Below are 25,851 nucleotides of genomic sequence, written 5' to 3' on the forward strand. Positions count from 1 at the left end.
TCCCAGGGACCCTCCAGCAGTGCCAGACTCTCCTCTCCACTCTGTCCTGTTCTACCAGCTTCCAACCCACACACAAAGTCAGGAAAAGCACCTCCAGCACCATGTCACAGCAGGGTCCTCTGACATTGAAAGAGATCTTTGGATGGTAGAAAGAGTCTTGGCACTGTCACATTTTTGGGATTGCAGGACTCAATATCCTCTACCCAACCCTCCCCATCTCCATCCCCACCGTGACACACTAAGGGCGCTGGGGCGGGGTGGGGTGAGAGGTAGGAGACTCAGGAGAGGGTCCGGAATGCAGGACGAGCTTAGAGCTCACACAGCGGCTGGGGCGGGAGAGGGAAGGGAGGAGAGAGGTGAGGCTCTGGAAGGGGTGGGGACCGCTGGGCTGGCCCGGGCGGGACAGGGCACTGTGTGTGCGCAGCGTTGAAATGCCCAGCACGTCGGGGCAGCGGGACAGAGCCCAGGGCGCGCGCGGAGACTGCCAGGGTATCGCTCCTCAGGCCACAGCCATGATAGAAAACTCCGACAAAGTTCCCATCGCCCTGGTGGGGCCTGACGACGTCGAGTTTTGCAGTCCCCCGGTGAGTAGGGCTCGGGATTCCCGGTCCCACTGCCGGGACAGTGGACACGCAGGGCCCGGCTTTTGCGCGGGGGTCCGAATCCACTGCCCGGAGTCAGGGATTCGCGCCACCGAATCTGGGAGGCTGGTGCCCAACCCCGCGCGTGTGTAGGGTTCTCAGGGCCCCAGACGGCCGTGAAGGGGAGGGTGGGACCGGACGCAGGAGCGGGCGTCCTGTGGCGGGCGGAGCGTGCACAGCCGCGGGGCCCTGGCCCTCCTCGGGCAAAAGTTTGCTGATCGCACATCCACGCCTGAGTACAAGGGACCTTCGGGACGGAGCGCGGCGAAAGGGGACGCGCCGTTTGCCACCTCCACGGGAGGTGCGGGGGTGCGGGCGGCGCCGACGTGACCGGTCCCCCCTCCCCGACCTCCCCGCCCCCGGCCCGCAGGCATACGCCACGGTGACCGTGAAGCCCTCCAGCCCCGCGCGGCTGCTCAAGGTCGGAGCTGTGGTCCTCATTTCGGGGGCGGTGCTGCTGCTCTTCGGGGCCATCGGGGCCTTCTACTTCTGGAAGGGGAGCGACAATCACGTAAGTCCAGAGGCGGCGCGCGGGCTGCGGACCCGAGTCTGGGTGCGCGGGGCGGGGAGGCGCGCGGGGCAGCGGCGTCCTCACTGTCACCCGCATGTCCCCCCTTAGGTGGAGCCAGAGCGCTGGGCCGCGGGGGGTCGCCCGCCGCTGCCCGCCGGCCCTCTCGCCCCTGCCCCCGCTTTTCTCTCGGTCCCCCGGGGCACCTTCTCCCTTCTTCATCCAATTCCACCAGCTGCTTTCCGCTCTTGGCAACTTCGTTGAGAAGCAAGTCAGAGTTTTAAGGGAGAATATTAAAACATAGAGTAGCGGGAGAACGCAGGGGACAGTTGGAGGAAGGCCCTTTCCCGCGGATCTCAGCCTGGCGCTGGCCGCCAGCTGCCCTGAGACTGTCGGTGAGGCCCCTCACCTGTCTGGCCTTGGCCTTGGCGAAGAAATGGAGCTAAATCATCTCCAAGGCCCTTCCCAGCCGAGAAAGGCTACTAATTTAAGAGCCTAGGACAAAGATGGACCTGGGGAATAGTCAGAATAGTCAGCAGGGATGAACTTGACCTTTCAAGAGTTTTTGTTTCTTTCACTGCCTGTGACCTGTCCATGAATGCGCCCTTCTCTCTTGCGCTGAGGAAAAGAAATGGGCTAACTTCGTTAAAGGTGGCAAATCTCTTTAAAAATCAATTCTGGCCTAGTCACGTGTGATTTAATGGTAAATGTTTCACTAACTGCTGTCCTACTTTCTTTGAATGTAACTATTTATTTTAAAGCTCCATTGGCTCTCAAAGCATATACAAAGCGCTTCTAACATGACTGGGCAGAATTCCAGGGTGTTCTTAAAGTACTCTGAATTTTGTTCACCTCTCTAAAGGGGCTGGGGTGGGGGGGCATTTTATCTTGATGACCATTGCCAGGCCTGGTATAAGCTTATTTCCACTAATGGAAAAGAATTCCATCTCCAGGATGCACACAAAGGGCTTTTTCTTAATCACTACCCTCCGAGGATCTGTGACTGCTGTTTGTCACCCCACCCCTCTCTCCCACCATGAAATTCAAAGCATGAACGAATTCCAGTACTTAGAGAAAATGGTGCTGAAAGCAATTCAACCATTTTACACATCACATCTTCTGCAGTCACTGCATAATTTGTATTTTTAACTCAAATGCCTACTGTAGATAATCATGCCATTTAGCACTGAGTCTGTTTGAGAGACTATATCAAATTTACGAGCATCGATTTGTAAGATCAGAACTGCACAGTATTTTGTGTATATTTGAAAAGTGCCTTAATGTATTTGTATTTTAAATATAGAAGTTAGGCCAGATTCTCATGTTTGAAAGCAGCAAATCCGAACAGAAGAATGATTTCAAGATCTCCATCTCCATTAATAGCAGGGTTGAGATTGTCATCCCTTGGGAAATTGTATGGTATTCCACTGTAAATGCTATCTTTTAGATGACAAAGCCTCAGTGGTATAGGTCATTTGGAGATAAAAATAGCTTTGCTTTTTGTGGGGGGGCAGTAGGGATTTTAGACATGCTGTAAATTCAAATGAATACTATTTGGCATTTAATTATTCAAGGCAAATACAACTAACTGACAAGCTTCTAAAAAGAGAGACTGAATGATCATCCTAAGTGAGGCTCCGTCTTTTCATCTCATACTTCACCACAAGAGTCTGGTTCAAGAGAGCGGTATTAAATTCTAAGACTACAGAGGAATAGTGAATCACATTTTATTGCCAACAATCAAAGTTATTTCTATTTCCTGTACAGGCAGAAGAATGCAGAAAATCATGTTTTGTTTTGTTTTGTTTTGTTTTGTTTTACTCCCAAAATATTTGGTGCTGCTCTAGATTACTTAAGTCTGAAAAACAAATCACGAAACACGAAATCGGGTCCATTTGGCACCCTCTCCGCGGAGCACACGCTCCGGTGTGCTTTCCCTGAAGACAAGTATAAATAGCCCAAACAAAACATAAATCCAAAGAGGTAAGTCTCCATCAGACAAAAGACATCCACCACTAAATGGACTTCCCCACTCTTCAGGAAGGATCCATGCTCTGCTTTTCTATATTAGTTTTTATTTTTTTTTAAGATTTTATTTATTTATTTGACAGACAGAGATCACAAGTAGGCAGAGAGGCAGGCAGAGAGAGAGAGGAGGAAGCAGGCTACCCACTCAGCGGAGAGCCCGAAGAGGGGCTCGAAGAGGGGCTTGATCCCAGGACGCCGGGATCACGACCCAAGCCGAAGGCAGAGGCTTTAACCCACTGAGCCACCCAGGCGCCCCTCTATATTAGTTTATAGATGAGAACCAGCTGTCATTCCCCTCCTCTCCCTTTCATATGGGCAAATCCCCTCGGGACAGGTTTATGGGACAGCTGGGGGACTAGAAAGCATGAGAGTGCTCACAATTGGGGGACACGTGCCTGAGCTCAAATATTGAGGCCAGGTCTCAACCAAGTGACTGTACATGGAACAGGCATTGAAATATGAGGAAAGTCCCACTGAGAAGAGAGAGCCAGCAACCCTGCTCTGTGGGAGGAGGGGATGAGATCAGTGCTTGAGACCTTTATTCTCAGACTGATGTTTCTAGAGAGTGTCCCAAACATGATGTCATGGATCTTATAGAACCCAGGCTTCATTATAAACTCATTAGCAAATATTCCTGGCCGCAAAAAGCACTGAATGGAGCAGAATTTGGGCAAATAATAAACTCCCTTGTATTCAGAGAATCTCCTGAGGTGCCCATGGCTCTGTGGGCTCAGCAGACAATGTGACCACTGCCCCACCAGCCCAGCCTCCTGAGCTCAGGGTCCAGGACTTTGGAAAGAGCTTTGGACCCTGGACTCTCCCACCATTCACTTCACCAGGGCACAGGACTCCCGCAGGGCACCCCCTCCCCGCCCACCCCCTCCAGCACAGTGCGCTCCTTCTGTACCATGATCGGCTGAGCTACTGAGCTACGTTACAAAAGATGCAGGTCCTCTGCCTGGTCAGGGAGCTTCTTTCTGTTCAAAGGGGGTTGGAGTGGAGGAAAGGAAAATTAGGACCACAAATCACTCTTCTAATATTCTAATTTTGTCTCCTTAAGACCCGCTAAGAACTTGGAAATGGTTCATTTGTGAAATTTTGCATTGTCTTACGAGTAAAAGCTTATGTGCAATGTTTTCTCAAACACACACACACACACAGAGCCTCTTATTGTACAAGTGAGGGACGCTTGTTGCAGCAAGAACTCACACACATGTGGTCTGCCATACTCCCTCTGACGGTCACGCTTAGCCCGTGTGAGTGGTGGCTGCCCAGAGAGCCCAGGGACAGAACAGAGCCCGCTTTCTAAAGTTTACCTGCAGAAAGCACTGGCTCAGCCAAAGAAAACAGGTTTCCCAAACTGGGCTGATCACGAGGACCCCCTGAGATGCAGAGGCAAACAGACTGGTGGGCTCTGCTCCAAATTCTGGTAAATCAGAACCACTGGAAGTGGTTCTTGTGATCGGGCAAGCATTGGGGACAGCATACTGCAGGGATCCCAGTGCAGGGCAGAAGGAAGGGCACTGGAGAGACGGTCGGCTGAACTTGCGTGCCAGGATTTTCTGTGCTGCGGAATAAAGGCTGTTGCCCAGAAGGGGACTGCTTTGCAAAGCCATTTCTACATCTCTGCTGGTAAAATAAAACTGTGCTCTGTGGGTCTCGTGATAATGAGTTTTCTACAAGTAATGATCTGGTAATAACAGATACTTCTTCCAGGGTCTGTCCATGTAGCAGTCTTTCTTCATAATGAGGGAGAAAATCAGACTTGAATTGAATCTCAGCTATTTGCAGTTCTGACCTACTGACCTGACACTAAGTAGCAAGTGTCTCTTATCAGTTCTTGATCTTTCCTCTCTAAAGATTTTATCTTCTATGTTACATAAGATATATAGAGATACGCACACATACATTTGCTTCTAAGTGAGAAAAAGAAAGAGGGAAGGTGAGGGAAGAGAGGGAAGGTAAGACCCACCTATTACCCCACAATACAGAGAGAGAGTTCAAGCAGGGTAGCCACACACTGAGCAGGAGCAATGGGAATGTTATTTTGTTGGCGCACTTACACGATGCCTGAACTAAGCCCTTTGGGTGATCTAATTTAGTTGTAAACTAAAAAATATTTCATGGAGTTATTTTTTTTTAAGATTTTATTTATTTATTTGAAAGAGAGACAGTGAGAGAGAGCATGAGCGAGAAGAAAGTCAGAGAGAGAAGCAGACTCCCCGTGGAGCTGGGAGCCGGATGCGGGATCCTCAGACTCCGGGATCATGACCTGAGCCGAAGGCAGTCATCCAAGCAACTGAGCCACCCAGGCGTCCCCATGGAGTTATTTTTCTTAAGATTTTACTCAGAAATCCAACACATAACACAGATAACAAGCAGAGCTGCTCTAGTTGTAGGTCGACAGGAGAGAAAGGAGGACCTGAGTCATAGTCCCATCTCGTCTGCCACCGTCACCTCTGGGCCATCTCTGTGAAGCCTCCAAGTTTGAAGGACAGAAATGAACACCACCTATATGGTCCAGCTTCTTCATTTTATACCCAAGACACCTCCCAAGACCCAGGGATAAGTGGTGCAGCCCCTCGTTTTTCTGATTCTTGGACCGTTGCTCTTCTCCCATGCCAAGTCTCCCTCCCTTCTGTCCCCACAGTCTCCTAACAATATGCCCTACAACACCATATGCCTGTCCCCAAGTCATTAAAATGACTAACTCCCACTTTGAGCTGAAACAGATGTGCACATTGACCTTGATCTCCACAAGCGCTGCTCTACATCTGGCATGTCCCAGCCCTGCCCGGACTCCTCACTCTATACCAGAGGATGTTGTAAAAATCTTTCAATTGAGGTGCCCCTGCAGACTTGTTCAGTTAACAGCCCAGTTAACCATTTACCCATCGATGGCTCTCAACTTTGACTGCGAAGTAGAACTGATCTAGGAAAAGAAAGATCTACATCCAAGCCCCATCCCCACAGGGTCTGATTCGACTCGTCCAGGCAGGACACGCATGCGCGGTAGCTGGAGCTTCTACCCAGATACCTGTAGGGCGCAGCCAGGATCGCAGATTACTTCGCTATTTGAATAAGTATCCGAGACTACCAGAGCTTTCAGTTTTAAGGCATTTTTAAAGAAATCATTGTATTAAGTGATCGGGTGTACAGATGAAGCCCTTATATGTAAATATATTAATGATGATCCGGTATATCTCTAACAGATGTGAAAGCCACCTCCTATACTGCAGGTCTAAAGATAAGCCCTGAATTGCTCTAAAAAGGAAGCGTCGCTGACTCCTGTGTTCCCTTCCAGATTTACAATGTCCATTATACCATGAGTATCAATGGGAAATTACAAGATGGGTCAATGGAAATAGATACTGGGAACAACCTGGAGACCTTTAAAATGGGAAGTGGAGCTGAAGAAGCAATTGAAGTTAATGATTTCCAGAATGTAAGTATATTTCATGCATTTAGAGAGTTTAACCAGGCAAGCCTGCAAGGCTCTCCTAATCCAGGCAGAAGCAACAACTCTCACACACAACCAAACGGTAACTGTTCTTTATGGCAGTCATGGCGCCACTAATTCACATACATTAGGCAGCATATTCTCTCTGAGAAAGGACCACTCTTTGTCCTTTATATTTTCTAAATGAAAAAAACAACACCTTGGCACTGAAAAGAACAGGTACTTGGAACTCTATAAAAGTCTTGGCAGAAGGACTCGAAAGAGCTATTTCTTTCCGAGCAGCTTTCACAGTGTATAACGTGCTCAGAGCACCCCCAGAATGTTCCGAGGTCTGAAATGGGAGCCTGCCGAGAGGAGGGAAATTGTAATGACCTGGCAATCTCATCAACAACTGGTGGGATCTACTTACGTACTGCTCTCCATTCTTCAGATTTCCCATTTAATCCAGAAAATTAGCATGGAGAAATTCCCCTGCCATAATCCTATGTTTTCTGACCATGGCCACTTACAGATAAAACATTCAAGTCTCCTTTGAAAGGGGCAAACACGTTTGTTTTCATAAGTTTAATTTACAGGCAATTTGAGACATCAAGCTCTGTGACCGTGCTTCAGCGTAGGACCTCAACACAGCGGCCCTCGGGGCCCTCTCTCCTCTTGGGCCACGTAAATATTTTATTCTCTTCATGTTCAAAGATGAGGAAAAGGCATTACTGTTTGTGTTCTCCTGTTAAATCTGTAGATGGAGTAGGTGAGACTTGATAATGAAAAAAGGCACTTGAAAATAATGTCTCTTCTGATACTTTATTGGCCTATGAACATCTCATCGACCGGCCTTGCTGCAATTGATGAGAAAAACTAGAGATGCTTTTCATTTGAATGAAAGAACTCCCCTTGCTGTTGCCAAAAGGCATTTCACAAGTCCCTTTGAATACCAAACAGATGCTAACCTTGGAGCCCCGGGGATGGGTGATGTTAGGAATCTAGGAATCGGATGGGTGATGTTAGGTATTCCTTGCTGTGACAAGGACTGGCTATGTTCAGAGTCCGCTCTGGCTGGGGGTTGGGGGGAGGGGTGGGCTTTGCAGCCCTGGATGTGACCATTTAGTCAGAGCTTGGTGAATGGTTCTGGTCAGTACACAAAGATAATTTCTCTGGATGTATTAAAGGCTTTTACTGCTAGACCCAGGACTAGGTAAAAGCATTTTTTCTTTGTACTGCCCAATGAAAGATGACAAAATGTAGCTCCCACACACACATCATTCAATCCAGAACAGAACTGAATACCTAGGATGTGTCACAAGATCAAGATACGCAAAGGGAGCTACACAGATGAATAAGAAAAGATCTATGTCTCTCAAACGTGCATGAATCAGGAATACACTTTTAAAATATTTTAATCCCAAACCTATATTTCTGTTTTATAATCCTTCGGTTCTAATAATGGTATTGATTGTGTTTTGTTCTCGTAGGCCAACAGGACCACAAATATTTTATAAACTGATCAATTCTCTTTGATAGCTTCCACATTTCTCTAAGTCAGAACTGGTGAGTAGGACATTTTTTTGATGGATGGAACCTGTTAGGGGTTTAAACAAGCCTGGACTTTTGAAAACACATGAATCAGACACTTTGGCACCTGCACTATTACTTTCTCCTATATTTTAAACCATCCATCAGATTCAAGAGGTGTTTATCGAGGCCTACTGTGTGCAAGGGACAGTGCTAAGCACGAGGGATGCTCTGACACTCGGTCCCTCCCTCAAGGACTTTGCAGTCTAGGCCAGGAGGCAGACATGCCACGCAGAAGTGACTTCAGGCCCACCTGGGAAATGTGCTATGACAGAGCTGTGAACAGAATGGAACATACCAGTGGTGCGGGGTGAGGGGTTGGGGGACAGCTGTTGGCCACTTGGAACTGAGGTTTTACAGAGGTGATGACAGCTGCATCAGGTTTTGAAGAATGATGAGGATTTCCACCAACAAAGAAGTAGGGGCAGGGCTTTCCAGACCCAGAGAGGAGTCCTGAATACAAATGCACAGGCCCACTCTTGAGTTCTAAGGAGCCCAGAGTGGTGGAAGGTGCGGAAGGGGAGCAGCGGGGTAGAGCCAAATTAAGAAAGGCTCCAAATTGTGAACAATGAACAGTCTCCCCTGCTAAGCTAGGACCCCACCTAGGTTTTAGTAGAGCCATTGGGGGAAAAAGCCCTTGCGAAAGAGAATAGCCCTGCACAAAGGGCGCTAAGCTGTATACTGTGAAAGAAAAAATTACCCAGGCCACTTGTTAAAAAGGAGAAGGCAGGCCATATTCAAAGGAAGCTACTACAGTGGGGTTTTACAGTAGGGGAGAGAGAGATTGTGTTCAACTCTGAATTCTGAATATGATAAGGAAAAGTGAGCGTTTATAACCAAGGAGGAGGGTAGGGGTATTGGTGGATAGAAATTTACTAAGCTATGGAGTAGTTCTTTACTAAACTGAACCAACAGGATTGTTGCTAAAGGCAAGCCAGGGTGATCAGGTATCAAGGGTGGTCAGATCTAGGCTAAGTCAGCTGGATTCTTGCTCAAACTGGAATAAACTGACCAAGGCAGAGCCCACAGTTGGGGCCTGGTCAAAAGGAGGACTCAGAGGAGACTGACTTGAGGTGAGTCAAGGAGGGTCTTTGTCAGTACCCTCAAGGAATACAAAGAGGGGTTTGTTCAGAGTGTATGAGTTACATTCTAAAACATTTTACCCCTCAGAAGTATAAATGCTGTGGGCTTAAGCCAACACTTTCTGGCCTAATGACTCATTTATATAATGTAAACCCTGGTTAGAAATTAAGATAGACTCAGCTAGTGGGTATATAAAAGTGTTCACTCCCCAATTCTTTTAACTTTGTGTATATTTGGACATTTGAATTTAAAAAGCCGAAGGAAAGAAAAAAAAATAGCACAACCTACCTGGTAGGTAGGTAGGTTAGTGATTTCAAAAATCAATATAACCTTTCATCAAAAAATTAAAAATGAATATACCATTTGGTGCAATAATTCTAGTACTAGGTATTTACCTAAAGAATATGAAAACATTAATTCAAAAAGATATATACACCCCTATGTTTATTGCAACATTTTTTTACAATAGCCAAGATATGGAAGCAACCCAAGTGTCCATCAATAGATGAATAAAGAAGATATGGGGTGTGTGTGTGTGTGTGTGTGTGTGTGTGTGGTGGAATACTACTCAGCCATGAAAAAGATGAGATATTGCTATTTGCAGCAAGGTAGATGGACCTAGACAGATTGATGCTAAGTGAAATAAGTCAGAGAAAGATAAATACCATATGATTCCACTTACATGTAGAATCTAAAAAACAAATGAGTAAACAGACAACAACAACAACAAAAACCCAAAAAGCAGAATCAGACCTATAAATACAAAGAACAAACTGATGGTTGCCAAAGGGGGCAGGGATGAGGGGATAGGCAAAATGGGTGAAGGAGAAAGGGAGATACCGACTTCCAGTTATGAAATGAATAGTCACAGAGGCGAAAAGCCCCCCACAGGGAATATTTTGTGCATGTAATAGTTTGTACAGTGACAGATGGCAGCTACACTCGTGAACAACACCACATGAAGACTTGTTGAATCACTATCTTGCACACCTGACACTAAGGTAACATTGTCAGCTATACTAAAAAAAAGTTTACAAAAATCAATATGGCCAACTATAACATCAAAGAAACATAAGACAAAAGCAATTCATACTATAACTGGGACTTCCGTATGCAAACGCTCAGCCTGATGCATTTAGAAACATCATGACGTCACGTGCTTGCTCCAAGAGGTGAGTATCCCTCGCAGTGCCACAGCCGAAAATACGGACTGACTTAAGTGTGTGTTGGCAAATTAAATACCAGGTTATTTTCTCAAACAGTGAACAAACCACCATTTTCTGTCCATGATCACGGTAATTGCATTCCTCAGAATGTCCTCATGCATTGAGACTGTGCCGGAAGTCATGTTGTGTCGATATGTAAAAGCATGTTAGATTCTAGGCACAGATCCTTTCAACCAGGTTTTCCAGCCAGGCCCCGGGGCACTCGGTACTGCAGGACTTCCCTGGGCTCTGTGGGATCCGGCCCCCCTGGACCCTGCCCACAGGAGGCCAGGAGAGCCCCCCACCACCCCGTCTTTGTGACAACCAAAAACTCCCTGTAAGATTTCTAAAGTGCCCTCTTGAGGGAAGGACCCCCTTCTTGGAAACTTCTAGTTTAACCCGCAGAATTCCATTAGATCCTCTAGACAGAAAAAAAAAAACAGGCAGCTAAAATGAGATCGCTGACTCTTATTTTAAAAAAAATGCTAGAGCATTGGACTCTGCACTCATCATCTTTGCTAGCAAATTTCTTCATTAGCACCAGCTTCTAAGGCCTTGTTTGTTTGCAGAAACAGGGGTTTGCTTGGCTTTCCTGTGCTTTCCCATTCCCTCTGTTTAATCTCTTAATATATCTGGCTGCTTGATATGGATTTGTAGCCAGACAAGTTGGTTAATATGTGTGAATTCCTTCCCACAGGACCCATCCCTGTGGGGTTTCAGTTCTCTTTGCAGCGTGTAGACTGTCAGAACTAGCTCAATACTAGATTCACATTCAGGGCTGCGAATCTTTCAATACACTCAGCTCTGTCCTTTGGGGATAAGGTTGTGGCGATATGGTGTTTCCTCCCTTGCAATTTACCTTCAGAGAATGTGGGGCTTGCAGGTGGAGGGAACATATCAAATGAAGGCGGCAGTCACCCCCCCAGCCCCCAGCCCCCACCTTCTGTTTTTCAAAGGGTGAGCCCTAGATTCACATGCAGAATAAGAGCAGCAGGCCTTCAAGGAGAGAGCAGGGAGCAGTGGTTCTCAAAGGTGTTCCCCGGGCCACCAGCGGCAGCAGCACTGAAGAGAGGAGCGTGGCCCCCATTCAGACCTACCACGTGAGAAACTCCAGGGGTGGGGCCCAACGTGGTTTTTATTGATCCGGTCTTCCGGGTGAATTTGATGCCAGGGGCAATTTGTGAGCCTCTGGTACAGAAGAAACTTGGATTCGAAGGCTGTGTCTTAGTCTGTTCAAGCTGCTGTAACAAACTCCCGGAGCCTGGGGGATTTCTGAACACCAGAAATCGCTCACAGCTCTGGAGGCCGGGCAGTGTGAGATTAAGACACACCAGCAGGGGAGCATCTCTTGGGGGCCTGCTTGCTGGTTCGTAGTTGGACCATCTTCTCATTGTGTCCTCACAGGGCAGAAGGCGTGAGGGCGCTCTCCGGGGTCCCTTTCAGGAGGGCACTGATCCCATTCTCGAGGACGCTGCCTCGAGGACACCATCACCTGCCAACGGCCCTCCCTCCAAATCCATCCCACTGCCAGGAGGTTTCAACATAGGAATCTGGGGGAGGGGACAAAAACATTCCGTGTAGAGTAGGCTATTTCAGTCATTTAACAACTTTGTTATCCGGAGTAAGTTCTTTTCTCCCTGAACTGGTGCTCTGTCACCCTGGCTGTACCTTCTAACCATGTGGGGAGCTTGGAAGCTTGGAGCTTGCTGATGGGCCCTGGCCCAGGCCAGTTATGTGGGAATCTCTGTGGAGAGCCCCAGGCATCGACGGTTTTATATCTCTCCAGGTGGTTTTGGTGTGGGGAGTCCCTCCTCCTGGAGAGGGCAAGGAGATTGCTACCCCCTCTCTCTGGGTGAGAGGTGATGCTAGGACTCATGTGTCACATATGTGAACACGGCCCATGAGGCCACAAGGCAGAGCACGAGGGGTTTTAGGAGCAAGGAGCCTTTCTTTCCCTGTGCTCCGGCACATCGCCCCTCAGCCGTAGGGTGCTGGCTCTCGGAATACATACAGGAGAAATGGCCATCAATGCCCTCTGTTCTTCGTGGAAGAGGGCTGAGTCCTGAGTCAAAACCCCGAGAGATTTCTGAGTGCTTTTCTTCCCCCCACCCCCTGCAGCATTGATGCTGGAACAAGTCCTAAATCTTCTTGACATTCGTCTCAACTGAACAGAAGATTAACAAATTGAGATGTTTGGATTTCTGTGGGTGTCTGTTGTTAGGGCATAAAATATGTAGGCGTTTACCTCTGTTTTTGGCCACTCACTCATCGTGAAAGCCACAGGTTCTCCACTTCCATAGGGTGGAAGTAAACACCCTTGGGACAGAACGTGCTGTCAGGTTTCGTGCACCTGCCATAGATTCGGGCCTGAGCAATGAGCCAAGCCTGGAGTCCTGCGGCTGATGTGGCCCCGGAGGCTGATCCCTAGCGTGACAAGCAGGAGACACTGCTTGTGTCTCACAGGGGACAGAAACAAAGCATCCAAGTCCTCCGGTAAGGTCTGGGAACAAAGGTCAGCTCCTGGTGATACAGGGAGCTTTGCTATTTCCCTGCCTCAGTGACTTAGCAAAATCTGAATTCCTGGAATTAATAAATTGGGTGCACATCTTTGGAGAACATCTGTGGGATGACCAAAAAGAAAAAGATTCAGATACTAATGTCAAGAGTCTTATAACTGAGTTGGGACAGAACCTTGATATAAGGAGTGGCATGGAGTTCTAAGCTCCAGATGCGGGGGAAGGAAGGCTTGTGGAAGGCAGAGGAGGAGAAGCCCGTCACACCTGGGAGTCTTTTCTGTTCATCTCTATACCCAGTTCCTGGAACAGGGCCCATCTCCCGGTTAAATACATTGAATGAACAAATGAATGCATAGCAGGATGGACAAACTTTTCTTTCCTAGGGCATCACGGGCATCCGTTTTGCTGGAGGAGAAAAGTGCTACATCAAAGCACAGGTGAAGGCTCGCATTCCTGAGGTGGGCACCGTGACCAAACAGAGCATCGCTTCTGAGCTGGTGGGTACCGGTGGCATGCTTTGACAGACAAAGGGGCTTGGTCTTCACATGGCATGTTTGCCTAATGTTGGGGAGGGAAGGGATTCGTGATGAAAACAATGTAAAGGACTTCTCATGATAGAATCTTCATGAAAGGGGCCTTGGGAGCTTTCTAGCCTCAGTTCCACTCAGTGTGGGAATTCCTCCTGGAAATCTCCAGCAGCCGATCACCACGCCTGTGCTGGAAAACAGCGACAGGCCTTTCCCTTCCCTCGGCACCGGGCAACTTTGCGGGGGGGGGTTGGGGGGGGTTGATTAAACCATTGCGCCTATTCTGAGCCGAGCTGGTTCCCCCTACAGTTTCTTCTCCTTGGTTTGAGTTCAGCCCAATGAAGCTCCTTAACATGTATTAATTCCTTTCCTATGTGTCAGACTCGTAAGATTTTTTACAGCATAATTCTTCCATTTATTATTAACAACTTGCCTTTGAGCTTGATTTTATAAAAATTTACTTTAAGAACTGCACAGAATTCTAAAGACACATCTACTACCTTACATTTACTCGATGCTGTAGGGCTTACAGCGTGGTCACACACGTCATCGTCTTCTACTTAAGCTGTGGCAGGGTATGGTGGGGAGAAAATCAAAAAGCGAAAAATATGGGTTCAAATCCCAGCTCTGACACTATGGATGTGGCTGCAATTCTTTGAACCTCAGTTTTGTCACCTACAAACTAAGGGTCTGCCTCCTGTCCCCAGGGCCTTAGAACCTACTGGATAATGACTACACAGCTGCTGCTATAAATTACTAATTCCATTATGATCAGCTTTGGTCCTCCCTGTATCCCTGAGAGGGAGGTAAAACCAGCACCAGCTCCCTTAAGGCAAAGGAAGAAAAATAAGAGTAAGCAGAGGTGCCTGGAAACTGCCTAATTGTTTGCTGTCATAGGAGCAGCAGCAGGTGTCTCAAAACAAAAGCTACAACAAACCGTGAGTTTTTAAAGCTGGCTGTAATAGTACATACTATAAAAATGACACCCAGACCTCCTTTGTTCTGAGCCTTGAGCTTTTCTTATCACATTACCATTTTGTTAACAGTCCTAGCACTCCATTTCTGTAACACAGAATCCTTTACATGTTCTCTGTAAACGGCCGTAGAAGCAGTTCTCCTCTCCTGGCTTCCGAAAGGGCCAGCTGTCCAGCCACAGCAGACCGAGATCTAATCCTAAGTTTGCAGTACATTTCCGGGGCTTTATAAAAACAAGTAGATTTTTTTTTTAATTTTTATTTTTTAAGGATTTCATTTATTTCTTTGAGAGAAAGGAAGAGCACAAGCAGGGGAGGGGCAGAGAGAGAGGGAGAAGCAGGCTCTGGGTTGAGGAGGGAGCCCTATGTGCGGCTCAATCCCAGGACACCGGGATCATGACCGGAGCTGAAGGCAGACGCTTAACCGACCGAGCCACCCAGGTGCCCTGTTTTTTCTGATTTTTTAAAAATGGTCATTACAGAAAATTTGGGAAATACATAAAAATACATAAAAGAATAGAAAAGAAAATCACCCACAATTGCTTAATCCACAGATGTTCATGTTAATACTAATGTTAATGTTTTGGTGAATTATTTTCGTGTGTGTGGGGGTGTGTGTGATACTCTTCATGATTAAAATAGTTATATTGCTCTGCGTTCTTACTATCTTTAGTTCTAAAATGTAGATTATAATGGATATATCATATGTCATCAAATGGTTATAATTTAAGTCTTTTGTTCTTGAATACTTCAGCCATCTTCTGTTTTTCACTATTTCAAATAGCAATTCAAAATAATTATTTGAATATAGAAATAATTCATGGTGATAAACAGTTTAGCATTTTCAAGCTTTGTCTGCATCTGATTCTTTTCTTTAGACCATAGAAGCGAATTATTTTTCCTGTGTTGTTTCTATTGTGCTTGGTGGGTCCTCTGGTGGACAAAGCCAGATTCAGGCAACATGTTTGTGTGAATTGGGAATATGTCCAGCTGTCAGTAGCAGAAAACTACACTCAGAGTGACTGAAACACAAAAGGACTTGATTTTCTCCATAGTAGGCAATGTTAGGAGGGGGCCAGCATTGCTGATGTTTTTGGGCTTTCCTTCCCAGCTCCAGCCATCAACCACACATCAAGGAAGGAAGTCAGGAAGAGGTTGAGCAGTGCCAACCGTGACTTCCCTTTCATCAGGAACAGAAGGCTTCTCAGCCCCCCAGCATACTTCAGTGTGAACTGCGGGGTTTAGAACTGGTCACATGGGCAGCCCTAGCCACTGGAGGATCTGAGCAAGGGAGCAGACAACGTCTCTCCTGGGGGCAGGGACACTGCTGCCTCACACAAAAGCAGGGCTGTGTGGCAGGGGCAGGGAGAGGTGAGGTGAGGTGGGCAGCTGGGACTATGTGCTGCAAGCTGATTGCACATCGCCAGCTTGTAAGATGCCTAGGTCTGAGCACCCCACGCTTTCCCTGCACGCTTTAGCTTATGATGGGGTAGATTTATGCACCACTTGGTCTTATAAATTTTTCATCAGTTTTGTATAACTTTAAAATGCTGCTATACCCAAAGAGCATTCATTTCCTGGATGGAGCCATTTAATTTAAGGTGTGAATAAGTGGATTACCTGAGTGTTAGCCTCCTCCAATAACTTTAAGTTGTTTTAATGCAGCCATAAGCCTGGGGGAGAAGGTATAAATGAAGTGCTGCTTTTAGCTAAAAATAGGGAGAAAACATTTTAATTTCTCCAACCTATTGCAAACTAATAAATACATGAAAGGAACAACCTGGCAAAATAAATTTGTCTTCTGGGTTATCAGACGGTTCTCAGCATCTCGCTGTAGAAGAAAATCCAGGGTTTAGCTTTGAAATCTCAGTGGTGTGGTTGATGCGAGGGACACCTGAAATGTGTTTTGTTATAGCTGGGAAATGTAGAAATGGTTTATGTTAAATAATACTTTGAACTGAAGACATTAAAGAACCAATCACTTGCTTTTTTCCATTGTTGTTCAGAAGCTGCAGAACAAAACCCCAAAGGATTTTCACTTCAAATGAAGGGCTCCTCTGTCCTTTATAGGATTTCAGAGACTATTCAATTGCTTTTCCTCAAAAAATCTTTGATCAAAAACATCAGATTAACCTAAGTCTCAAAGTTGGTATCAAGTAATTTTCACTTCCACTCAGGACACTCAGTATTCACACATTTCAGTTATCCAAAGGCAGGGCGACAAGACAGGCAAAGACAATATTGTGCAGAGAGTTACAAAGATAAGACACACACCACACTACACCCCCACGCCCCTACACACCACATACATACCACATATATTCCTCACAACCCCACACATACCCCCTACAGCCACCCTACATATCCCCCATATACACCACACATCCCAAATCCCCACTCACCACACACATACCACATACACACCCCACCACCCCACACATACACACCCCAACACCCATCCCACGTACCCTACATGCCCCCCCATATACACCACACACACACACACACCCCACACCACATACCTCAGATCTCCATACATCACACAGACACATCCCACCTTACACACACCACATACACACCCCACAACCCCACACACACCCTCCACACTTACATACCTCCAAATCCACCACACAATCCTACATATCCCCCCACATACACAAATGCCCACACATACTACAGACACACACACACACCCAACCCCACACATACCCCCTACATGTACACACCCCCACACCCTACATACCCCATACACATACACAACTCCCCGCCATCCCACACACACATGCAGTTCTCATTAAGTTTTTATTAGGTTAAATAATCTACCAGCACGTGACTCTAAATACACAGCATGCTTCGTTGTCCTCTTTGTTCAATGCATTTCATTTTTACTTACTTGCAGGAAGGCAAGATCATGCCAGTTAAATATGAAGAAAATTCTCTTATCTGGGTGGCTGTAGACCAGCCTGTGAAGGACAACAGCTTCTTGAGTTCTAAGGTCTTAGAACTCTGTGGCGACCTTCCTATTTTCTGGCTTAAGCCAACATATCCAAAAGGTAACATTTTAAATTCTCTTAATGCTGCTGGGAATTTCCCTGTTTGGGTGAGTTTCCTGTGAGCCTTCCACAGGCCTGAGCCTGCAACACGGAAGATACATCGGGATGCGAGCCGGGCCGGGCCACGGTGTCTCAGTAATTGGCAAGAAAGATCAAAGAGAAGGAAGGTGACAGCCATGAATGTTTCCGGGAAGGGACTGAGCAGCAGGGTTAACAGGAAGTGGGTCACGGAGACAGAATACCACGGCATTATCTGCCGTTTTTACTTATGACGCTCCCCCCCCCTTTTCTGCTCTGCCCCTTAATCTAAGTTGTTTGCGCTTTCCAATTTTCCAATTTTTTTTTAGTTTTTTATTCCTATCGCAGAGAATCAAGGGACTAAGAAGCCGTCATACTGCTGAATCTTTATTATGTACAAACCTAGAATTATGGGACAGCCAAAAGCTGCTGTGGGTACAGTCTGAGATTCTTCAAGTTCAAGGCTCGAGCATCTGGCTTCCAAGTCCCTTGAAAAGTAATGAAGGGCCCCTCGGGTTCAGAGCTAGCTTGGAACACACCTTCGAGCTCTCTGTGGGTGGCGAAGGCCGGGTGAGCCCTGAGGGCCAACTCTGCCCTGAATTTCTCTGTACCCAGGGGTCCTTTCACTCTTCACCACCAGTCGCCCCACTGCCCCCCACCCCACCCCAAAGGCCTACTTTGGAGCTGTGGCTCAAGAGTAGAAGAAAGGCCTTTCTCCCGGCACAGCTGAGATATACTCTGTCTTCTGAAATATTTTATGGGCTACAGAAGAGAGCAGCATGATAATAAAATACAGGCACTAAAACCACCAAGCTTAAAAGGGACAAGGGGCAGTGATTATTGAAAGGGAACAGTTACGGTTTCACAAGATGAAAGAACTTATGGAGATAGACGGTTGCACAGCAATGTGAATGCACGTAGCACCCCTCAACATTAAAAATGGTTATAATAGTAAATTTTATATTTTTCCCCAATTAAAAAAAACAAAAAGCAAAAAACAGACAAACAAACAAAAAACCCTCACTAGGCTTAGAGAGTCCAGGCTTCTGATTCTGTCACCCCTAATTTATTCCTACAGGTCACAAGTCTCATTATGTCCCAAAGCTTACATAAGATAGTTACTTTCTCGCCCAGGCAAAGCCAACAGGATCCAGTTTATAAGCCACTAGCAGTGGCTTCCTGGAAGAGTGAGTTGAGAAGGATCCTGAGGCCACATGCAGGCTCAATCAGGAATGGCAGGAGCAGTGGCTATCACCATTGGAGGGACTGGAGAGGGCTGCCAAACCGAGTCACTTTTGCTATCCCTGCTCTTGCTCCGGTGGGCGCTTGCAACTCACAATCCTATGGTCTTTTGCCAAGAGCGGGCTTTTGATTCCTCACCTGCCCCCACATGCAACACGCCTTCTTGCTTTCCACCTCCCAGGAACTACCCCAATACCTGTCCCTGGTCCAGTCAAGGACAAAAGCCTCAGACTCTGCTACTATGTAGAGCTCTAATCACTTTCTGTTTGAGGAAAAGCCTCTTCTTACCCAGGAGCTCATTCATTTACTCCACACACTTTTCTGAAGGCTTACTCTGTGCCATTTACTAGCTCGAGGTAGTTGGGATGCATTGGTGCAGAACAGACAAGACTCCCTGCCCTCAGGGAGTTCATGCTGTAGCAAGGGGAGACAGTAAACAAACACTAAATTAAAATAAAATCATATGGCAGCCTATGCAGTGCTATGGGAAAATAACAGAGCAGGGTATTGGGGGGTGAGGATGTGACTACGGAGTTAGTGTGACTGATGGGATGAGAACCTTCACCCTTTGGCAAAGCAAGCTCTGTACTTCCGAGATGTTGCTTGGCCCCTCACCGCCCAAAGCATTCAGTCCTCACAACACCCACCCAAGAACTACATGTTAAGTCCAACACCAGAAAAGTGGAAACCACCTAAATGGGGTAAATAATTGTTGGGGTCGCTAGAGGGCAGAATATTACACACATTAAAGATGGAGGATATTTTTTCCCCAGTCTTTCATAAATGCAGTCACATTTAACAATAAAATCGAGGAAATGAGACCCGCTCTGAGGATGCCTGGTCCCTAACACCTAATTCTAATAAAAGCTCCCCAACTCCAAGGTCCAGCAACACCTGTCTTGGATCCTTAAGCAGGCAGGTCATCAGCATCACATGGCTGTGTTTTCAGAGACAGTGGCGGCTGGACACGGTCTGGGGGAAGGCTGAGCACTGGCTGGGGGCCAGCGGCCAACCACTGTGCTACAGCTCAAGGCTTTATCCTCAGTCATTTTTTACCTACAACTGTCCAGGTAATTACAAATATCCCCATTTTATAGATGAAGAAACCAAGGTTCACGGAGATTTAGTAACCTGCCTGAAGTCATTCAGTTAGTTAAAAATAGCGCTGAGATTTGAATCCAGGGCTCCGTGATGCTTCTCCAACCATGAACTCAGAAACCTAGAAGCTATCTGTGGAAGCTCACGTGGCCGTAAAGCCCATCTAAGTTCTCAGAACTAACACAGCATTATGTAGTCATCACCACCTAACATTTCAGTACTTATATGCCAAATGCTATGCTAAAACCCTTAGACACAGCTCTATTCTCTATCACTACTCCGTGAACTGAATACATTACCTCCATTCTACAGACACCAAGGCCAAAGCTATGTGCGACTTCCCACATGTTATTCAGCGGCCATGGGTCATGCCACAGGCCCCCTGTGGTGGTGTGAGGAACTAGAGCACTGGGCTGGGAGCCAGAGTTGTTCACCTTTGGCTCCTGTTTCTGTCACCCATTCTGTGATCTTAGCCAAGTGTCTTGGTCTTTCTGAGTCTTGATGCCCTTATGTATAAAAGTATCTGCTTTTTCTATCCTCTTACAGGATTTCAAAAAAAAATTAGCCAAGATAACAAATCTCCTAAAAACGATAAAGCTTCATACACATACAGTCTACTCAGAATGCACAGGGCTAGGGTACCTCATTGGCTGAGCTGGTAAAACATGTGACTCTTGATCTCAGGGTTGTGAGTTCAAGCCCCATGTCGGGTGTGGAGCCTACTAAAATACAACAACGAAAGAAAATGCTCAGGACTGCAAGTAACAGAATACCTGATCATTGGTGGTTTCAATAAATACAGGGTTTAGTCAGAAGTCTGGAGGTCGGTTTCTGACATTAGCAGCTACTCAGCGATATCACCAAGGCTCTTTCCTAGCTTACTGTTTGCTACCCACAGCACACTGGTTTATCACCCTTGCGCCTATCCCTTCTGGTCACAGATTGGCTCTCATAACCCAGATATATCTATGTTCAAGAAGACAAGCAGAGAAAGCTGTTTCAGTCCTCTTTTATCAAGAAATCAAAAGCTTTCTCAGAAACTGCACCAACATATTCTGCTTACATTTCACTGGCCAGAAATGTTCCAACTGGTCTCTTAATTGGAAGGGAGGCTGCGGAAACAAGTAGTATTTTACTTCCTCAGTCCCTATAGTAGAAGCATGTAAGGAAACAGAGAATTGAGAGTGGATTTTTGTCAGCTCACAGGGTCTCCCTCAGTTAGGACTATAAAACCAAATCTTGGTTATCTGTATCTTTAAGTATTAACCTAAGACTCTGAAACTATTAAAAATTCCTCAATACAAATTTCAATAATGAAACAAGAATGTGTTTTGATACCTCTTTATGCTTTTACCTTGATAAACATAATACTTCCTCAGTTATCCAAATAAATGAATTAACTTACAGCAAAAAAAAAAAAAAAATTTTTTTTTTTTTTAAGAAATCCAGAGAGAAAGAAGAGAATTGGTAAGAAAAATTGTTACAACTACTACAAGACCACACAGCGGACCACAGGGCAACCCAGGCCCTGGAGGACCAAGTAACGGAACCATACCTAGTGTTCAAGAGGATTCAGAACACTTTAACCCAGACAACCCTTACCATGTACGTACTGCTGTTTTCATGACTGCTCAGACATATCCCTTGAACAGAACATTGAAGTGGTGGTTATTTCTACTTGAGGTTTCAAATGAGCACTTAATAATCAACTTGGATTTTTATTCAATTATTTAAAAAATACATATGAATTTGTCACAAAGTTTATAAAATGAGGGTAAGACACTTAAGCATGGTCTCTCTAGTGCGAAATCCAGTTTTGTTGTAACCCTTATTCAAAGTTTTTCTGTGCTCTCCCCTTTATTGAGTTGTAGGCAAATCCGTGAAGACAAATTCGTATCAGGAATTTGATTATTCAAAAATTTATTTCCAAGAATGTGCCCTGGGGACAGTACATGGAATGAAAGTATTCTCTTCCCCCCCCCCTTTTATATCCACTTTATTCATCCATTCAGCAGACATTTGCTGAGAACCTGCTCTTTTCCAGGCCCTGTGCATGCAGAGAGGAGTTGGCTTCTGCCCTCAGGGGCTCTCAGTCCAGGTCGGGGACAGACTCATACACACAGATAAAACATTTCAGACTGAAACGCTGGGCACTGCTATTTATAAGGATGGCACTAATGTGCTAAAGACTTCTCAAATCTTCAAAAAAATTTATTTACCGTAAGTGAAGGGAGCAAAAGAATAGCAAATTTTTGTAACTAGTATTTTAAACAATTTTTTTCTTTTTAAAGATTTTATTCATTTACCTGAGAGCGATCACAGTAGACAGAGAGGCAGGCAGAGAGAGAGAGGGAAGCAGGCTCCCCGCCGAGCACAGAGCCTGATGCGGGACTCGATCCCAGGACCCTGGGATCATGACCCGAGCCAAAGGCAGCGGCTTAACCCACTGAGCCACCCAGGTGCCCCTGTAACTAGTATTTTAAATGAAAAAATAATTCATGCATTTTTTTTTAAAGTTTATAAAAGGGTAAAAAATTTGTTACCCTTCCATTTCAGACACCTTCCCGACAGCCCAGTTTTCTTTGCACAAAGAGTGTACCGCACTAACACATTTTTAACACCATAGAGCATACAAACTTCTATACCTTGTTTTCTTTCCAGTCACAGTATTTTGGAGATTGCTCTGTCTCCTACATACATATACCTCATTCATTTTAATGGCCACATCATCATATTCCATTGTGTGGATAGATGTACAGAAATTTAATTAGTCTTACTTTGGTGGACACGTAAATTATCACCCTATCTTTTGCTCTTAGAAAATACCGTTAATAGTACACAACATTGTGTATGCCCCACACAGTCACGGGAAGGAGTACATGAGGTAATGCAGGCAAAGCTCTTAGTGCTTGGCACACAGTAGGCATCACCTTGCTCGGTTTAACTCTTAGTCATATATGTATATCTCTTGTACATGTGTGGGAATTTTTTTTAGCATAATACAGATGTATGGGTCTACTGAGTCAAAGGAGATGGTAATTTTACATTATTTAATGGAGGATGCTAAATTGTTTCCCAAGGAATTACACCAGCTTCATGTCTTCAATTGTAATGAACGGGTCTCATTTATTATCAAACTTAAAAAAAAAAAAATCTTTACCAGTCTCTTGGACTTGCGGTTTTTAATTATGTGTAAGGTTGAGCATCTTTTCTTAGGCCAATTCATCTATTTTTTCCTGTGTACCCTCTTCAGTTTTATAGTGTTTCACATGTTGCAAATTTATTTTCCAGTTTTAGACTAACATATTTTAGAAAGATTTAGAACCAAACATATTTTTTAAAATGACCCAAGCTTATTGGAAAATTCAGGACCACCACAGACAGCACTTCATTCCCTAAAGCTCAAATAGTAAAAAGAGAGAAATGTATCTGAACAGGCAAACAGAAAATTTAATATAGTTTAATCTCCAGGTAGCTGAGCTAGGTAAATCTGGCTCAAGGGAGAGGGCATCAGCCCCTTCACAGGGGCAGGATATGACTTTGCCTGTCTTGCTTCAAGACTTGAGTGATCCATTTTCCTTGAAAAACTCCAATTCTTTATCAGTTTTTCCTTTATTTTGTGCTCAGCTTTCAGAAGAAACATCTCCCTACGAGCTCAGTTCCTTTCAGGAGATATCTTGGGGTAACAACCTAAGATTTCCTCCCAGCTCTCCAATCCTAACACACCTTTGTTGAACCCTCAGATGAGGAAATGCCTCAACCAACAGACTTTTGACTTCTCCCACCCTGGAAAAATCAGCTATAATCATTTAATGAGGTGGTTTTCTTTTTGCTGTCCCAGATGAACCTAGTTCGAGAGATAAGGAGGGGGAAAATGGAAAGAGTCTGAAGAATAAAGAAAAAAATGGTTTAAGAGTAAGGGAAATATTTTGACGATTAAATCTGAACGTAAGTTCTATCAGATGGTGTTAAGGAATTGTCAATTTTGTTAGGTATGATAATGGCATCGTAGTTATGTAGGCAAATATTGTTTTAGAGGCACACCCTAATGTATGTGTGAAATGTCACAATACCTTCAATTCTCTTGAAAGTCACTTCAAAATTTAAAATACTTCAGAAAAGATTAAGCAACTTTGACAAAAGGTTAGTGGAACTGTCAAAACTAGAAGTTCAGTTCACATTTTTCCCCCTTTCCAGTATGTTTGATATTCCCATAATAAAAAGCCCCCCCCACCACCACCACCGAAAGGTAAGACTTGTTGGTATACCAGAAAAGGCGACAGCATTCCAAGGTTCACTTTGCTCAAGCCTAAACTATATTTGGTGCTGCATCTCCCCAGGTTTGAGTCCCTCAAGGAGAGATTTCAAGTGAATTAAGAATACACATTAAGGGCTTCTTGGCAATGTAACTCAGTAGCAGAGAATTCAGAATCTAACCCCCTGGGAACCTATGAAAGGGAAAACCAGATACACAGACTTGGCAGAGGTCAGCTTCCTTCCAGTTCTGTGATATCTCCAGCAGTGAAAATGGGGATTGTGTAGGTGATTTTTACTGCATCCATAATTTTATTTAGGTAATAATAATGGCACATAGAAACTAGAAAATAAAGTTTAAGGTCTTGAATTTTTAGACATTATATGGTGCCTTTTCCTGAGTGTTACAGAACCCTTAAGGTTGAAATGAAGGCAGAAATCTAAATGATGCCAGCATTCTCAGCCAGTGCAATTGTAACAGCAATCTATCAGCCCAGATCAATGAATTTCTGAGACCTGGAAGTCATCAGTACAAAATGGCATCAGGGTTCCACTAACTTAAAGTCAGTAGTTACAGAAATGTTACTTTTCAATGTCTCGTTTTTTGTTTGGCTAACTTAAAACAAGCTGAATCACTAATGAGTGGGAATCATGGCTCATTAAAGGCATGGAGAAACTTTGTAATATTAAAAACAAAAAACAACCTTCCTGCCAGTGACAGATGGAGGTTCCTTGGTATTTTAGAAGGAATTCTGAATTATAAGGGTCTAATAAGATTGAAAACCTCTTACAGAAAATTATGCTACAAAATTATTATTATGAAGGAAACAAAATAATTGCCTTTTATTTCACAGCAGCAGGAGGGGGAAGGCATGACATTTGACCCTAGACTGGATCATGAAGGAATCTGCTGTATAGAATGCAGACGGAGCTACACTCATTGCCAGAAGATCTGTGAGCCCCTGGGGGGCTACTACCCATGGCCTTATAATTATCAAGGTTGCCGTTCGGCCTGCAGAGTTGTCATGCCATGTAGCTGGTGGGTGGCCCGCATCCTGGGCATGGTGTGAAATCACTTCATGTACCTGGGGTTTGTATCATAAAAACTCAAGAGACAACCAGAGTATGAGGCATCTTGATGCTGAAGGGACCACAAAGTATTTCATACTCAATTTGAGCAATGTTACTCAAGATACCTTTCCCAGAAGCTCTCAACTGTTTTACAAAACTTTATCCAGAATGTGCAAATGTACTGAAAGGGTAGTTTAAAATGTCATAACAATTTTTTTATTACTTGCTGTTTTTTATCTGCTTTGCTTTGCAAATAGGCCTACTTTAATAACACTAACTTCCCAAGCTACTTTGAAATAAACATGAAAAATCACTTACAATGTCAAAGATCTCAGTTGTACACTTGAGTTCATTTTAATCAAATCACTGAAGTAATTGTTTTTAGTTGCTATTTATACAGAATTCCTCCATTGTTCTTAACCTTTATTGTTCTTCCCAGTCTTGCAAATGTGCTCCAAAGTTCCCACATAAAAATACATACAAAAGAGTAAAACGGGACATATAATGGAATTTACCTGAAAGCAAGCAGTGTCAACTTCAAGGTGGAGCTCACAGGAAATCTGTAATTTATAGCTTGTGCAGGCATGGGATTAACAGGGGGCTG

General features: G+C 45.0%; 1 protein-coding gene across 2 annotated transcripts; it reads left to right on the top strand.

Moving 5' to 3' along the window:
- Positions 1 to 335: 335 nt before the first annotated feature.
- Positions 336 to 25,574, top strand: CNMD (chondromodulin). Of its 2 annotated transcripts, none has more exons than XM_004759298.3 (7): positions 336 to 584; positions 1,012 to 1,152; positions 6,482 to 6,622; positions 13,394 to 13,507; positions 17,411 to 17,564; positions 21,364 to 21,527; positions 25,034 to 25,574. In XM_004759298.3, exons 1-7 carry the CDS (start codon positions 432 to 434, stop codon positions 25,244 to 25,246), a joined length of 1,080 nt encoding a protein of 359 aa, XP_004759355.1. In that variant the 5' UTR covers positions 336 to 431; the 3' UTR covers positions 25,247 to 25,574. The 2 variants fall into 2 exon arrangements, with proteins under 2 accessions (XP_004759355.1, XP_004759354.1); XM_004759297.3 differs by having other exon boundaries at positions 340 to 584; positions 25,031 to 25,574.
- Positions 25,575 to 25,851: the final 277 nt, after the last annotated feature.

The sequence above is a fragment of the Mustela putorius genome, unplaced genomic scaffold, assembly GCF_011764305.1.
Source record: "Mustela putorius furo isolate JIRA1106 unplaced genomic scaffold, ASM1176430v1.1 tig00000179_pilon_pilon_pilon, whole genome shotgun sequence".
In the NCBI taxonomy this organism is placed as follows: domain Eukaryota; kingdom Metazoa; phylum Chordata; class Mammalia; order Carnivora; family Mustelidae; genus Mustela; species Mustela putorius.

What these genes read in the sequence shown, in the direction of transcription:
- CNMD (XM_004759297.3), top strand. Translation starts at nt 432, where the DNA reads ATGCCCAGCACGTCGGGGCAGCGGGACAGAGCCCAGGGCGCGCGCGGA. An exon ending in GGAAGGGGAGCGACAATCAC is followed by an intron (nt 1,153 to 6,481) that starts GTAAGTCCAGAG and finishes GTTCCCTTCCAG; the next exon opens with ATTTACAATGTCCATTATAC. An exon ending in AGAGCATCGCTTCTGAGCTG is followed by an intron (nt 13,508 to 17,410) that starts GTGGGTACCGGT and finishes ACTTACTTGCAG; the next exon opens with GAAGGCAAGATCATGCCAGT.